Genomic DNA, 16,187 nt, shown 5'->3' on the forward strand with positions numbered 1-16,187 from the left:
GAAAGCAAATAAGACTTCTAAAAAACAACCGATAGTGCCTCATATGGTGCATAGGCTTAAAGTACCTTAAATGAATGGATTCGATATAGATCTGGAATTGATGTTAAGCGTAAAATGGAACACACTCCTAGAAGATGATCATATTCTAGCGCCATTCGAGCGAGATAGTGCAAGGCTTGCATAGACTTTATATGAAGGAGCGAACGACAGTGGTGAGCTGAAAGCACAATGTTACACCAACATGGACTATTGTATGTCCATATTCTACTGCTCACATAATCTAGATACTACGTTGCATTGTTTGTCACCTATAGGAAGAGAAAACATTTTTTCTCACCCTATTTAAAAATGCGCCACAGTACCCATTATATATTATTATCGATTAGTAGTCTTAAGAATGACACATGAGAGACTAATGAACATTGTGCTTCCATATGTTTTCAATATCTTCATTTTTTTGGAGACTCAAATAGTCATAGTCCTTTCTGCTGTTGACGAGCTGACACTAGAAAAACGAATTTTCTACAGACATCGCAGGCACAGTAAAAAAATTAGATAACATCGTAATCGTACGTGCCTAGCATCCCTCACTGAACTTGTCGTGCGTCATGCCTCCAGGTGTCACTTCACTTGCCATCGAAACGTTCATTGACTGACAAAGCGGCATCTTCAAACCTGTTTGTGCATGATAATAATCATACAATAGTGCATCGACGATTTAAACGTAGATCCGAATAAATCAGCCAGATTCTTTTTCGGGGAAAAGCCCTTTACGCCACTCCGGTCCCAGTTTACGAAATAACAGTAGCTGGCGATCATGTTTGCTTTGATAATTTCGCATAGTAACACTGCGAGTCTTCTAGCTTATTGGAGATAAACTACTTGCTTAAAAAGACCTATATTTGTTTGATGTCCGAAACTAAAAAACACTTAACCATATTTGGTCCGCATAACATAGTGTGCCCCTTCGAAGAAAATCTTTAAAATATTCGCGCGGTATTTATTACAGGTAAACTGTCACAATATGAAACGTTGTCACTAGTATATAGTTGCCGAATGGTTAAGGAGTGTAGATGATAAACATGCAGCAAAAAAATTCCGAAACATTCGAATTTATGCAGACGAAGACCTCGCAACGCTTCATTTCTATTATTCCGACGTAGAACTTGTGGAAGGGCTTGGTTTTTTTTGCGCGCGGTATGGCAGAATAGTGAGCGCATCATGTTATGATCGAATGTTCTTAGACTTTTCTGTACATTTTGAAATTCCCATATATATGATGGTTGCATATACAGAATCCCCTGCCACGGCTTATATTGCTTACCTATAGATAGGTTGAAGTCTACCACTTTACTTTAACCACCGCTACAACAAGTTGTACTAAGCTGTGCCGAAGTATGTCTACGGTTAGGGTCTGTGAAAAGGGCTACTGTCGCGTAGGAAGCAAGTTAAACTTTTAGTCCGCTACTAACAATAACGCTTCGGATTGGTCGCTCACAAGACTGTCTTCGAAAATAATTTCCACAAAATAACGAGTAGATGCAATCATTGTCATTTGTGCCCAATAAAAACAAAGTTTAGCTTTATGGTTTCCGTTGTGCTTTGAAGTTGATTGCCTACCTTCGAACTTATTTCTTACGGATACCTTTTTGGATGAAGACTTCAAAACTACTGGTGACGAGTGAAGGATCGCATCGAAGAAATCGTGTTCTTCAGCTCTAACGGAGATAATATGATTACGGATCAACACGGTCATTCGTTTATACTACGTATAACAGTTTGGAGCATCTAGTGAGATATGCTGCGATAAGTGCATCGTGGAAAATTCATTCTCTGTCCTGCAACACTATGCGACCATGCAAAGAAGAGTGGCCGTCTACATGAGATTGAGCTTACTCACCGCGACGTTCGCTATTTAATTGGTACACCCAGTAAGTTAGAAGACATGACAGCCATTGCTGTTTTGCGTACTTCTTCATCATCTTTATATGTTTATATTCGTTGTGGACAGGACGCAATTTTCTTCGAAAAAATAAATGCCTGAAATGCAATTATATTATCACCTAACTCGGGATTATCGGAGTAAGGAATTCGGCAAACACAAAAAACTTCTCAAGTTTACAGTCTACCGATGCTACACGCATATACGTATGTACCAATAATTAATGTTGCACCCCTCTCCATATAACGACACTTCTTTAAGCCCATGAAATGGTGCGAATATATTGACATATATTCAATCGGTTTTTGGGCGAACAAACAAAGGAAAACTTAAGATATCTTGGCCTACTCGATGATAATCGCGGCTAGAGGATCAGTTCCTTGCAGTCACCTGGTTGGTTATTAAATCGCACAACTCATTGGCGTCTGGTTTCTAATTAAAAAACGTTAAGACGCTGACAACGTTATGGAGTTTGTTGAGCACCTTGAGCGTACTCTAAATCGGCATTGTATCAGTGCTAGTGAACCGGTCCTTGATGTGGAACAGTATGTACGTGTTCCTGCCTGCTGGGTAACATCAATCACCTTAAATGTTAAAGCGATAACTGCGGGACAACTGTCCTACTACGGTGGTATTTGGACTACGAGCATTCCTCCACCAGTGCAGCAGGTGTTGAATCCTTCTAGCGTTGTAGGATCAAGGGGCCGTCAATGGGTGTTTCTCCCTGTACCCCGTACCAATCTACCTACTAGCGACCTCAATCGGTTCTATTTCGTAGCTGATGCAGATAAAGTTGAAGACTACAGTCTTTTTGACCCCAAAAATTGTATTGATGGCCTGACAACTGACGAGGACGTGACAGCGGCATGCTGCAGTATGGAAAACATTTGCCGGATTGCAGACTCAGCTAGTTATCGTGCAGCCGTACAGGCAGCGGGATCAGCTGCAACGAATTTTCCAGACACTTCCACAGAGAGGACGTCTCGATCGAAGATGCCCTCAGAGCTTTCTGAAAGAATACGTTGGTACGCCAACCTTGCCAGACTAGGAGCTGCCGATTCGACTGCAGATCCGAATTACATGATACGCTTGATCAACACTACACAACTAAGGATACCACAAATCACCGGTAGCAGCGCGATTAATTGTGACGACTTTGTACTTCTGCCCTTTCCAGTGCAAGAAATGCCCTTGGAGCGTCGTAAAAGAACGCCTAACGAGGTGGATCGGTTTCTGGCGGCGAACGCCGCTGCCTTTAAGGGACTACCGGATGATTCGGCTGCCCGTGGGCTGGCTGCGCGATATCACGTCGCAAACACTGGCCTGATATTCACTGATATTGAAGAAGACAGAAAATGGACAGAAGTCGCTGATGTACAATGCGAACCGACCCGTGAAGCCATTTGTGTCGCAATGGGTGTGGACAAAGCTGTTATTGAGGCTGCCGACATTTACGTCGAGAGCGAATTATTTAGGCTACATTCGTTGACGCTTGCTTCGATCAAGTACATAATGTGGCGCCAGCACGGCCATACTACGGGAGGGCCTGTGGCGGTAGGTTTGACAAAACGGATGCTATCGGCGTTCGGCTGGCAACAGGACAGCAGTATGTGGTCTCTGAATAGAGAACTAGCGTATCTATGGACGGCTGCTTATTTTCGGGCATTCGATCCTGTTAGTCCCCATTTGGCGTCTTTCTGGCTGCAGAGGAACAGATGTGAGTCATTTGCTAGGATACACGCAAAATACGGTGTCCTTGATGCCGCACCTTTGCTTCCATCCATACTTCAACGGCTTCTTGGAGCGGAAATAGGTGTTGCTGGCACCAATGGCGTAACAGACGTCATGTCAGGACTCGTAGTGATGCAAAGCAAATACGTACTTCCGGCTGTGCAGGGCTATAGCCAACTGCCAGCATTGTGTGCCAAGTTCGAAGAAGCAAAGTGGCATGGATTGCTAGCTGGTAGTGCCCAGAATTGGTGGACCAAGCATGCGGATAACGGACTCAGCCCATCAGGATTTCAACAATATGACCCGACGATTGCAACAGTTTGCGCTGACGTTGCTTCCTACATTCTGGATGGTGTGAGGCATCAAAAACTCCGACGATCCGATGCTTTACGGACCCTTTCAACTAATGCCCCTCCTGGACGAAGTGGCTGGTGGAGGGACTTCGTCCGCGTCGGACGAGAACTTACAGCAGCCCAAACGTTTGCCTTATGCGTCAAAATCCAGTCGCGTTTAGGAAATGAGCCTCTAGTTATTAACCTTATTGCCGAAGATAGCGCAGTCCGTACGGCCGCATTTCAGACCCTTGAGGGAATCGTAGGATACATTGCGGGCACCCACGAAAATATCACTCCGGGAAAGTATGAGCCAATTAATCCGGCAGATTTAGAAGCCATCCGAAGTTTAGCAGTAACCCTTACCGCGAGTGTTATCGAACTTAACCAGAACAGATGAATTAAGATGGATATATATATATATATATCCAAGTTGCAGGAAACGATTGAAGTAACACGCTCAACCAAATGGCCTAACATTAAACTTCGATTTATTCATTACATTTTTGAAGGGACGATTAGAACGAAGCATCATTATAAGCATATGTAGTAAAAATAGAATTCGAATTCACCTCATGTTAAGCTAAGAATGAAGAAGCAGAGTTCCATTAATGATGTGCCTGGAAGTTGAGGTGCCGAAACTGTAGGCCGGGAAACGTTTGCAAGAAAGACCAGAAGATACACCTAAACGGTTAGGGTTTTTTCAATAATAGTTCGTTGCAGCCATGCAGCTTTCGCCGCGAGTAATGCTATAAAAATAAACCATTATTTTGTTGTATAACATGTGTTATCCATTTTGCACCTTCTGAAACGTGGATTTAATTGAAAGAGTATATATGATAAAAATGTACTTCAGCAGATTGTGCATGGCTTATTGTTAATCAATTTTCTAGAAATGACTAGAATGTATCTATGAATATGTGTCTTTAGCAAAATAGCCCCCGTCTGTCAGAGAAACGATTCTTGAGGAGACCCGCTCGAGAGCGTCAATCGTAAATCACAAAGTCAGAGGGCATTCCTAAGAAAATCGCTGTTGATGTACATTAATGAAAATGTTTAAATGTAGGTAATTATTTTTTTTGGCAAATAAACCGTCAAATCACGTAAGCGTTGAATTTATCAACTCTCCCTACTTTACTTCACTTGCGTATAATTCTATGTCTGCCCAAACGTAGTGGGCATGTTCGCTTGATTAGAAATGGATGTTAGTAGGCCTGTGGTCATAGGCTGGAGCCAACTCTGCGCATTGGAATGACCTCAACACGCTTTTTATAGGCAATTGACTGAAAAGTAGAAGGCCGCGTCTGATGGAGGGTCCATTCGTGGCAAAGGCCATGTTTTCAAAAGGTTTGGGGCTTTTATGCGATTGAAAACAAGAGTCTGAGTGTTCGCAGTTATGTATATGGCTCTTCTAATATATATATATATATATATATAGCTTTCTTCAGCAGCTTTTGGAATACAACCCTCCGCTTCCTAACTTCAGCTACGTGTACCTTCTGATGCACCGGAGCTGCAAAGAGCTGCGGCTTTGTAGTTGTTGCCAAGTCATCTTCGGAGGTCGGGACAGGAGCAGTGCAGATCTCAATGGTAGTTCTGGCAGAGGATCTGGAAGAGAGATCCCGCCATCTATTGAAGGAGATTTTCTAGATTCTTCAAAAAAAAAAACGTCAATTGTATTGATACGAAATGATCTTTGTTCTACTGGCAAGGTTCGTCCCGACACCGCTGGGATACCCTGAATGGGTAGCAAAGAAAGAGCTTTGACAACTTAAGCTACTTTGTCGTCAGAAGCCGCGGATCTACTATCTGACTCTGTTAGCGTAGTAAGTAGGTCTCATGGAGTAATCTGTGTTTGCACATCCATATTGCCGATCCAGTTGACACAACCTGTATTTATTTCTATCTAACTTTCCAGAAGGACTGGACAGTTGCATATGCCGTACCCAAGCGCAACTAGTTTAGTGAACGAACTTAATCTTCAGTGTCTGGTCTTACTAGTAATTGATGCCTTTAATCATACGATTAGCTTTGATGACTTTGTCCGACTGACAAGCTTACCTACATATCAGAATGCTAAGATTAACACTTCATAATGAAGTGTTTTTTAATTTTGCCTTCATAAACTTGAGGGGAGCATTTGGTAGAAAGTGAGGAATTTTCATAAATTTTATCCTTAAAAAGTGGGAGTGTAGATGGAATTCACAAAACGGGATAAGAGTGAAACTATTTCTATAAGTATAATATTTCCGTAAGGCCTAGCATGTGCGAACTCCTATATGTTTGAAGAGTTGTACCCTTTTTCCAGTGTTGAAACTTAGTCAATAAGGTCACGATTCTAGAAGCTTTTCGGAATCAAGGTAGTTGCTGGATAGAATGAGACTAGTTTGGTCAGATCTATTTAGCCAATTGGCCTTTACTTAACTGATCACGTCTACTGACAGACAATAACGATCACAATCAATGTACATTTGAATTACGTTTAATTTAAATTAAAATTATGCATGGCATTTGAACGTTGCAGTATATTCTTTTAAGAGGAATAGACTTGCTCGCTATTATGAGACTTGCTGAACATATCTAGGTAACGCTACTTCTATTTTTCTGTTTTTTCTTTCGCATTTCGAAAATGTATTTTTACCATTACAACGATTGGCGTCGTCAGGAAATATGTAATTAGGTATCATACCTTACGCTTGAACCAGTAAGAATCAATTTTGTAGCAATAGCTTTCTGCTAAGCCGGTTATTCGGGCAACGAAGCCTGCCATCGTGAAACCGGACGTATCTTATTCGAACAAATATTCCCGACGAGCTTCGAGCTCTTGGCCTTGAAAAAGGCACATTTACATTGGTAGGGTGCATTGACGTGAGATGCAAGCGGCTAGTAGGTAAATTAGATATTAATCCGAAAAAGGACAAAGCTTCCTTGCGATTAAGATACCTTATTTCGATAAGTACATGAAATATTACTAGGGGGAATGTATTGCTAGAATAAGATTTAAACAACGATTCTGACAGTTGTTGCTCCTCGTAATCTTTTTAGCCACTCAAGGTACCCTCAAGCAAACTCATACTCAACGTGGTTGTGAAATACCGATATTATAGCATATTTTTTAGATGAATCGTAAACGACATAGACAAGCCGTAAGGTCCACCGACTATGTGTAGCGCAACATCGTGTCGTTTGGTGCTCGCATGAAGGTGCAAAGCGTATCTTGATACCACTGTTATTAGGAAGAAAAGATGTTTGCAGTTACGTATTTCGCTCCGGAACAACCTGACACTTCAAGGGGATCGAGAGGCATTTGGCGGACAAATAATTGTTGGCCCAAATAATTGAACCCCTCGCTTGGGAGGGCTCCGTCATATGGCTGTCTAGAAGCCTGAGAGGTGTTAGCGCGTGTAAGCCGTAGTCAACCGTATTCGCGTACGTAAAAGTGTTTTCCTTCGTTGATGATAGCTTGTAATTAATTTCGCTTCTACAACCGTTAAACCGCGTAAACAAATAGGCGTCGGTGAATTGCTAAACGAGATACAAAACTGGGTTACATTTTCTTGATGCAATTCTTTCTCACGCGTTTACGCCGGTGTTATATGTTGGTTGTTCTCCTTAAGGAGCACCCCGAGAGGCATATACATGGATACCACGTACACCGTACTCCTACCTGCGAAGATACTAAACCTAAAAATAAATATAGATACGCCAAGGGAATTTTTGAAGATCGTTGCTTTGTGAAGTATAGTCTTTTGAAGAAAGAAATGATTTTTAGCAAAACCTAAGCGAGTGCTATTGGCAAACTGTGTTAACTTAAATGCAATTGTTGAACATTTCATAAAACTTTGACCGCGATGCTTCCAATCCTCAACGAAGATAACCGAGACGGGTTAGGATATTCGCATACGAAGACAGTAGCCGTCTGCGTAATAACAACTTGACGTCAAAAAATATTTTTTTTTTTACTTTTGTGTACTGGCAACTATCAAATGTTAATTTTAGATTTTTATCTAGCATAGTAAAAAGCGTATGATCGGCCGTTGAGATAACACTATCGGAAGTGCAATATATAGTCAAGGCACTGTGTATACTACGATAAAACCTATCAGATAGTGAAAACTAGTTAATTAAGCAGAATCCTATTTGATTTGGTGCTCTATGGAGGACCAGCTCTAGTGGATGCTTTGTCCGCCTTGTTTGTAATAAATAGCTATGACTCACAAGTATGCTAAAAACGAAATGCGCGAAGATAACAAAGAAGGAACAAAACCAAAAAACAAAGATAACATACTAGATATAGCCATTGCGCCGTTTCTAAAATCATATCAATTTTTCGTCAATATCTACAAAACCATATATTCTTTACCTAATACGTTTGGGTTAAGGAACTTTGTTGTTGCCGTAACTCAAGAAATCGATGGCTTGAGCTCGTCAACTTCATTTCCTAGATCAAATATAGGCTTCGGCATTGGAAAACTGAGAGAAACTAATTTCCCGGTCAAATGCTCAAAGGATTCACAAATACGAAGGATTACAGAGTTCGATTTCACGTTCCTCTGGCATTCTTCTAATAACAGACTGGACGAGCTATGTTTCTGACGATGCCTGTTTGTGGGTGATAGTTAGCTATTTCAGATACTTCACATAAAGGTTCCAGGCACCCTGCATAGCGTCACCTAACAACACTGACAACGGTATCTTACCATCACCCATGAACGCTTAATAGACATGCTCCTGTAAAAGGCTTATGGTAGAGGTGGCTGTAGCTTAATGTATACGTTAGTAAGTTAAATATTAGGGAACTAACAAAAAAAAAAAGTGCAGAGATTGATACTACACCAACAAGTATAAATGTCTATGCACAAGATGGCGGACATTGTTGCTTGCTGTCTGTCGGTACAATTTCAAGCTGACGTAGCAAAAGTCGATCAAGCTTATACAAATTAGCCATTAATAACCATCATACACGACAAGATTGACGGAGACTGATCGAAGCCTACAAAAAGTAAGTTACAGTGCGCGATAAAGGTCTACAAGCTGGAACAATCAAACATTAGTACTAGAAGGTAAAAAGAATAAAAATGCTTGCGCTTAGTTGTTAATGCCTAGATATTTTTATTTTTCTTTCTTGAATTATTTACACATTCAGAACAGAATCACCCATTGTCCTTTTTGACAGCATTCTCTCCAGTTTCGTTTGTCTCTATTTTTTGTTTTTGTTTGTAATGTTCGATGTTCACTCGTTCGCTTGCCCATGAATTCAATTTGTGGTCATAAAGTAATTTTTCATCGCCGTCACCTTTCTACTTATGATGTTTTATGCCTCGTATTTACAGTTTTTCGCTGGCCTTTCCTCTCCAGGTCCCAGTACACATCACATTTTGACCCCGGCTTATTCCCTGTCGTTGGCTCAGATGCCACCTCCAGTATTGCACGTCGTAGCATGTATAGATCGTCTTGGCCTGTTAGCCGTGTCACGTGCGATCTCGTCTTATACTATACTTAAAAGCAAAACTAGATCAGGCTCTCCGTCCGTGTTTGAATCGGCCCTGAGCCGACATCTAATAGACCTTTTACATCGAGTCAGCCTCTGGCCGATCTCAATTGAATCTAGCTCAAAGCTATAGGGCTCTTCACCCAGGCAACCAGTTGAAACTCTAACTACTAACACACGTTTGTAGCATTACGCAGGTAACTTGTCCGTTCCAGGCTGAGTAGATACGCAATTGCTCTGAAAGCACGCTCATTCCCTGTCATATTGTCTGTCATAAGCTATCATGAGTACCGATTGCGTATTGCATAGTATTATCTATTTGATAATTAACGGGCGGCGTTTCATTCGGTTTCCAAATTTGTCTCCTGTGTACACGACCTCAAACGGGATCTGCGCGGTAGTATACCTGAGCTGTTGAGCCAATGGCCGATCCTTCGCGCCGTGATTGGCAGGTCTTCAGAAAATAAATAATAAACGATTCATTGGGACAGTTTTCAAACAATAAGAATGACAGAAATCATGAAAATGCTCTGTGACCTGCTACATAATAAAATGGCATCCTCTTTTACTGTTCCATCTTAGACGTGTCGAGCGTTCCTTGCTATGAAGTCAAATGAATATTAGTTTTTTAGATTAGCTAGGTTCGACCCAAGCCCACTAAACTAGATAGAGAGTCAGCTTTTCTTTAACACAACGCAGCCGTCGTATGCAACATTAAGTATCAAATCTGAGCTACCATAAAATAGTTACCAAATGTACACGATTGCATTCGTTTCCCATTAGTAAAATCAAGGGTTGTAGTTTACGAACGACAAGTGATCAACCGTCTCCCTAACCAACTATATAATTATTACCATAATTACTAAATACAAGGAAAGCTCAATTAAGTTGCGAGTTTTGCCCCACAGTTATTGCCTTTTCCTGATCGTATCTCCATAGTGGTGGAACAATCCCCTGAAAACGAAGGCTATTTTCTTCGCTCGATACGAAATGGCTGTTTTCATTTTCGCAAGCAGGCTCAATGTCGCAGGGGGCAAATCTCGTCTCGTGGCACCGTATAGCGGGCATGCTTTCCTCTAGAGTATACTCGAGTCATTTTCTGGCACCCGACGATCACCTATTTTGGCGGTCTCCGTTTCGCTTGTGAGTCGTCGAAATCGTCGTCAGAACTGAAACGTTTCAGATGAAAAACAGTGTCCGGAAAGATAATGCCTTACAACAATGCAAACGGCAGACACTTAGGGCCCGTAAATGGGTAATAGAAAAAATATCGTATAGCTTATTCGTGAATAAATTCATTTTGCTCGCATCTTTTTCTCCTATTGTTTCATCACGAATCATTGCAGAAGCCACTCGGTAGTTCTAAACGTAATTTGTAATTTATATATAAGTGTTATTATGCATGAAACATACTGTAAAGTGAAGTATTTTGACTATCACGTGCCACTGGAGTAGTTTATCAGTTATAATAACTCTTAATAGTCAGTTACCAGCGATGTAACTAAAAAAAGTTACAAGTGAGCAAACTTGTTTGTAAGGCTCTGCGCTTTCGTTGATCCGGATGTCATTATACGTACATTGCTTCGTAGAGAGGATTCTTGGTCACGACGTGCGGGCTGCCCTCTTCGCTCGAAAGGCGTTGTGTTGACGCTTTACTCTGCGCAGTGCACGGACTAAGATCAAGCTGGCTGCGTGACATGTATGTCACTTCATTGGGGTTTGTGAATGGCAAACCCCGTACGGTGCCTCCAGGTCCATCATCGATATTGACGCTCATTTGCAGTACTTGTGTCTCATATTCCTTCATCGAAGACTCCGCGTATACGGGTTCATAACGTGGACTTTGAGGTACCGGTGGTACCGGGAAAAGTTTGGGCTTGGGCGGAATTGCAGCTGCCTGCGCGGCCAACTCTTGTTGCTTCAGAAATCTATATGAATTGAAGAAGAATAAAAAACAACATGGAACTTTGTGAATTGCCATGAATATCCAGGAGTGGCCGTAATACTTTCCCCTGCACGTTAGATACGCGCCGTTCTATAGTATTTATATTTCTATTTGCTACGTTAGTAATGAATCTGTCAACCATCCAGGTGAAAAGCTGAAGAGTAGTTATTTGAAATTCACGTAAAGAAATAAGGCAAACCTTTTCCACGCACAACAATGGTATACGATTCCGAAAATGCCGAAAATGAAGATAAGGACGCCAACTCCGATTAGTACCGCTCCTAGATCAGACATCTCGCGAAGGAAGACCATGCTCCGTTTCGCGCCACGGATTTCGATTATCTCAGGTGTTTCCGTTGTAGTTGGCGGAAGCACGACAATTTGTTGACGGACTGCTTTTACATTGATGCCAACATCGTGGTAGAATTGACCCCACATGGCTGTAGCTTGTAGGTCACCCTTAGCAACGAGCGATCGAATTCGACGATCCTTAACGCTAACAGCCTTAAGTGTTTGTGGATCAATGAGATGGAACCAGAGATCGGTACCGCTTCCGTCGTGTTCCACAGTATTATTACGTACGAATTCCATTGGTCCAATAAGATGCACGCCTACAAGCATATGCGATTGCTTTTTGATGATTGATGCCAAACGGTCTTTCATCTTGCGGACCTTCTCTTGCGACATATCGGGCATCACAAGGCATAGCTGGTTATCTCGCGTGAGCAAGTTGATCTGAAGACGTAAATAATGTTTCAAACGCGTCATTGTTGGCGCATTCATAGGTTTGTGCAACACTTCAAGCTAACGATCGATACGCGCTAAACAAAAAAGTTAATCTTTTCATTCTACATACACACACGCGACTTGTCAAGTAGCAAGGCGGAATAAGATACTACAATTGTGTTTGAAATATTTAGAGGATATCGGAAAATATGTCGATATAGATGGCTTACATAAACGTTAACTCTCTGACTGAGAGTAGCTCCCGGGTCAACTGGGTTATCTCGAGCAACTATCTTGAGTTTAATTGGCATAGAATGATTCTGAGCCTCGTCGAAAGCTCTAATTGACGAAATCATGCCGCTGTTAGGATTTATCGTGAAAAATTCGCCCTTGTTCGTTTCCGGAACGATTTCGAAGCTGACACGACCGTTGCCCTCGGAATCCATGTCCTCAGCGGTCACCGTCAATATCTCGTATCCAACAGGACTATCGATAGGTAAAGCGCCAAGGTAACTATTGCCACTAAGATCAGCAATACCAGGAGGTACGATAAATACAGGCCGGTTATCGTTCACGTCACGGATATCAACAGTTAGCTGTGCAGTAAGCCGAGACGCACTGAACACTCCGGCGCTGGCCGCAAGCCGTACAGCCAATTGATATTGTTGAAGGTTCTCGTAGTCGAGCCGAACCTGCTGAGCAACACGAACTTCGCATTCACCTTGAGAGCTCATCTTTGCGTAAAAATGACCTCGTTCATTTCCACTGCTAATGTGGCAATCGATATGAGCACGTGGCGGGCGGTTCACTACCGGTATGGCTTTGAGGAGCGTGTGTTCGGCAACATTTTCGTCTAGCTCCACTTGGAAGTGACCATCAACAAAGCCGATTCCGGAGTCAGGCTGTACAGTGGCCAAATGTTCGACGTAGACGATAAACGACAGGCTGGTACTAAGCGATGGTTCGCCTTGATCGTAGGCCTTTACATCGATGGTGTACTCCGAAGTAGGTTCCTTCTTTAAGTCGTCTTTAACAGTGACCATACCAGAGTTTGAATCGATTGTAAAGAAATTCAATGCTCGCCCTTGACCGATAAGCTCGTACCTGTAATAATAATAATGATCATTCTAACACATTGGTCAGACGACGTTCGTAGGCGTCTGATGGACTAAGGGACGATCTAGCGCGATAGCAGGAGTAAAAATTCAGGTTTTTCACATCTGTTACTTAGTCTTGAGGTGGTAAAAGATTATTATTAAATGATACTATTTTAAATATACGTAACTTATTTTTATCAACACGACTGAGTACACACCTACAATTTATGACTTAAACAAGGCTAATAGATATAGCAATGCATTATAAAGGTCCCGAAATTATAACTTGCTTGGACTTACTTGACAACGTTTAGAGGCACCGTGCCATCTTCGTCGTTCGCGACCATCGTGGCAACCATTGTGCCCACAGGGGCAGAATCCTGCAGGCGTGTTGGCAGTGGTGGGGTCACAAATTTAGGGGCATTATCATTGACGTCGACCACAATCACCTTGATTGTGGCCGTGGACTTAGGGTCATTTTCATTTTGATTCTCAAGTGTACCGACCACTAGGGTGTGAAGGGATGCTATTTCAAAGTCGAGTCCCTTGAGTGTTGATATCATTCCTGTCACTGAATTAATGCTGAAGAGCCGCCTATCGCCTTCTTTGATAACATAAGTTATTTGTTTCTCTGTGTCAGGATCCACCGCTTCAATCTGAGAATGAGTAAGGCATAAATTGTTAAACAATAGTAATTTAAGATTGTAGTTAGAGATAGTTATTGCCTTTCAGATACGTTCAGTGCTCAAGGAGTATAAAATACGTGTGCATGTGAAATTTATTGCAGGCATATATTTATCAGGCCGTTATGTGTAATAAAATGGTTCGTGGATTATAAGAACCTCTAATTATTTTGGTCGGTCTTTTTAATAATATTGAATTGAAAGTTCCCAACCTTTATGAGAGAAGTATTGGGCATATTCTCCTTAATATCAACTTCGTAGAAATTTTTCTCAAAGATTGGCACTTCATCCTGTTCATCCTGAACACGAACTCGAACCTCAACCTTGGCGCTTAGCATATTTTCACCGCGGTCAGTGGCCGTGACAACCATAACAAAATCCTTTTCAGTTTCAAAATTCAGCGGCCTACAATAGAGTTTCAGAATTACGGATCACACCATTAATCAACTAATTACAGAAATTAACGGAGTTGCTTTATACTTATTTTGTCAAACGGTCGAATACTAATTTCTATTTCTGTTTACTTCTTTACTCAATCGTCTCAGGCTGCTCACATGTTTTGCCACTTATAGCGAACTAACTTCTATTCTCGAAATGTACAAGCTTTAAGTTTAACATACCTATTATTGTAGATGCTGCCGTTAACCTCGTTTATACTGAATGTAAGGGTGGGATCTTCCATCGAGTACTTGATCTCGGCATTTACTCCGGTGTCCCTAGAGTAGGAATAGAAGGAAACAGGTTGTTTCTAGAAGTTTTACTAAGTTTTGGCAATGTTTAATGAACGACCCCTTTCCGTTGTCACGGTTGACATATTCAAATAGGTCCCTGTCATTGTGAGCTTCAGCTGTGGCACGAAAGTAGGAGGTTTTAACCTTGACAGAAGAAAAAATAAGAAAATAAGAAAGTGGTACTGAATTTCTGCTCCATAATAATGTGTACTAAACACCGTATCATTACCTGTCGGTGGCGTTCACCTGGCCTACAAGAGCTGCAGAAACACCTTCAGGCACCACGAACTTGTATATACTTTCAGTAAACTGTGGGACCTCGTCGTTAATATCTGCTATATTGACAAGCAGTGATGCCACGTTGTACTGGAAAACACAAAAGCGTCAATTGCAAACACTGGTCAAGTATGAATATGGTGCCAGCAACTCTAGTCATTTTTCTCTTTATATAAATACTGGATTTTATATATATGTAAACGTGTGTGTCTGTGTGTCTTACGAACCAAATCTCCACTATCCGAGGCCTTTAACGTAAGGTTATAACTATCCTTGCTCTCTCTGTCGAGTCGGCCGACCACAAATACGGTCCCTGTCTCCTGATCTACGGAGAAACTGCCTCCGAAGTTTCCATCGACGATTGAATAGTAGACGACTCCGCGTTCGGGATCGCTTGCTTTCACAGTTGTTACAGGTACACCAACAGGCGAACCTTCAGCCACCTATGGGAAACAAGTGTTATCATCATATCTATAAAAACATTCTGGCGTACCGGCCTCATGACAACGTATTAAAAAATATATGCAATCTTTGAAATTGACTTTTTCATAGATAATTAACAAAAATATCAGCAATAATCTTATTATTTACTTTTAATTCAATATATTACAATGTTAATGTTTTTTTTGATTAGGATATCAGCTGGTCATATGCTCGATAGGAAAGGAATTATTTTTGGGTGATCGGGTTTTTGAATTCCAGCTCTCCAATACGTGCTTAATAAAGTCCTTTTCTGAGTACTAACAGCATGAATATAATGGAGTGTGTGACAAACCTCTGCATAGTATTCATCTTGCGTGAAAATGGGCCCTCCAAGATTCGGCCCGGGTATCACCATCACCTCGATAATGCCTTGTGTATAAAGCCCGCCGCCATCCGTCGCCTGAACTGTGATTGAGAACTGCTCGCCTGCGTCAACAGGAGTCATCACACGGAGTTCCCCAGTCTCCGGATCTATCGCAAAGCGTTCCGCACCGTTATTGCTAATGTGATAAATTGAGTATGCTACTCGTGCATTGTCACCTTCGTCATTATCGGAAGCTTCGACCTGAAAATATAAAAACAAAAAATTACAAATCAACTACACTTGTTTCGAACTACTGCGTCTGGATGTCGCTTTCACTGGCTAATAATGAGTCATTGAAAGCCTATATATACCTCTATGATGATGCTTATACTTTCACAGTTCAGATCAGGAACAGGAGACGATTTACAATCTGTGTGGTACTATTG

The 16,187-nt window shown here is 41.6% G+C and overlaps 1 protein-coding gene across 3 annotated transcripts in view; it reads right to left on the reverse strand.

Moving 5' to 3' along the window:
- Positions 1-9,093: 9,093 nt before the first annotated feature.
- The window catches only part of Cad99C (cadherin 99C), a 63,930-nt gene continuing 56,836 nt past the window's right edge, over positions 9,094-16,187 (reverse strand). For all 3 annotated transcript variants that reach the window (XM_086972956.1, XM_022852441.2, XM_022852440.2), the window contains exons 9-18: positions 15,730-16,002; positions 15,182-15,397; positions 14,908-15,044; positions 14,568-14,663; positions 14,160-14,352; positions 13,565-13,920; positions 12,398-13,271; positions 11,641-12,176; positions 11,074-11,424; positions 9,094-10,665 (exon numbers count right to left, since the gene is read on the reverse strand). In XM_086972956.1, the coding sequence (XP_086829082.1) occupies positions 10,614-10,665; positions 11,074-11,424; positions 11,641-12,176; positions 12,398-13,271; positions 13,565-13,920; positions 14,160-14,352; positions 14,568-14,663; positions 14,908-15,044; positions 15,182-15,397; positions 15,730-16,002 (3,084 nt within the window). In that variant the 3' untranslated portion in view covers positions 9,094-10,613. The remainder of the gene's footprint in view (positions 10,666-11,073; positions 11,425-11,640; positions 12,177-12,397; positions 13,272-13,564; positions 13,921-14,159; positions 14,353-14,567; positions 14,664-14,907; positions 15,045-15,181; positions 15,398-15,729; positions 16,003-16,187) is intronic.

This window comes from Varroa jacobsoni, unplaced genomic scaffold, assembly GCF_002532875.2.
Source record: "Varroa jacobsoni isolate VJ856 unplaced genomic scaffold, vjacob_1.0 contig00762, whole genome shotgun sequence".
Taxonomy (NCBI): Eukaryota; Metazoa; Arthropoda; class Arachnida; order Mesostigmata; family Varroidae; genus Varroa; species Varroa jacobsoni.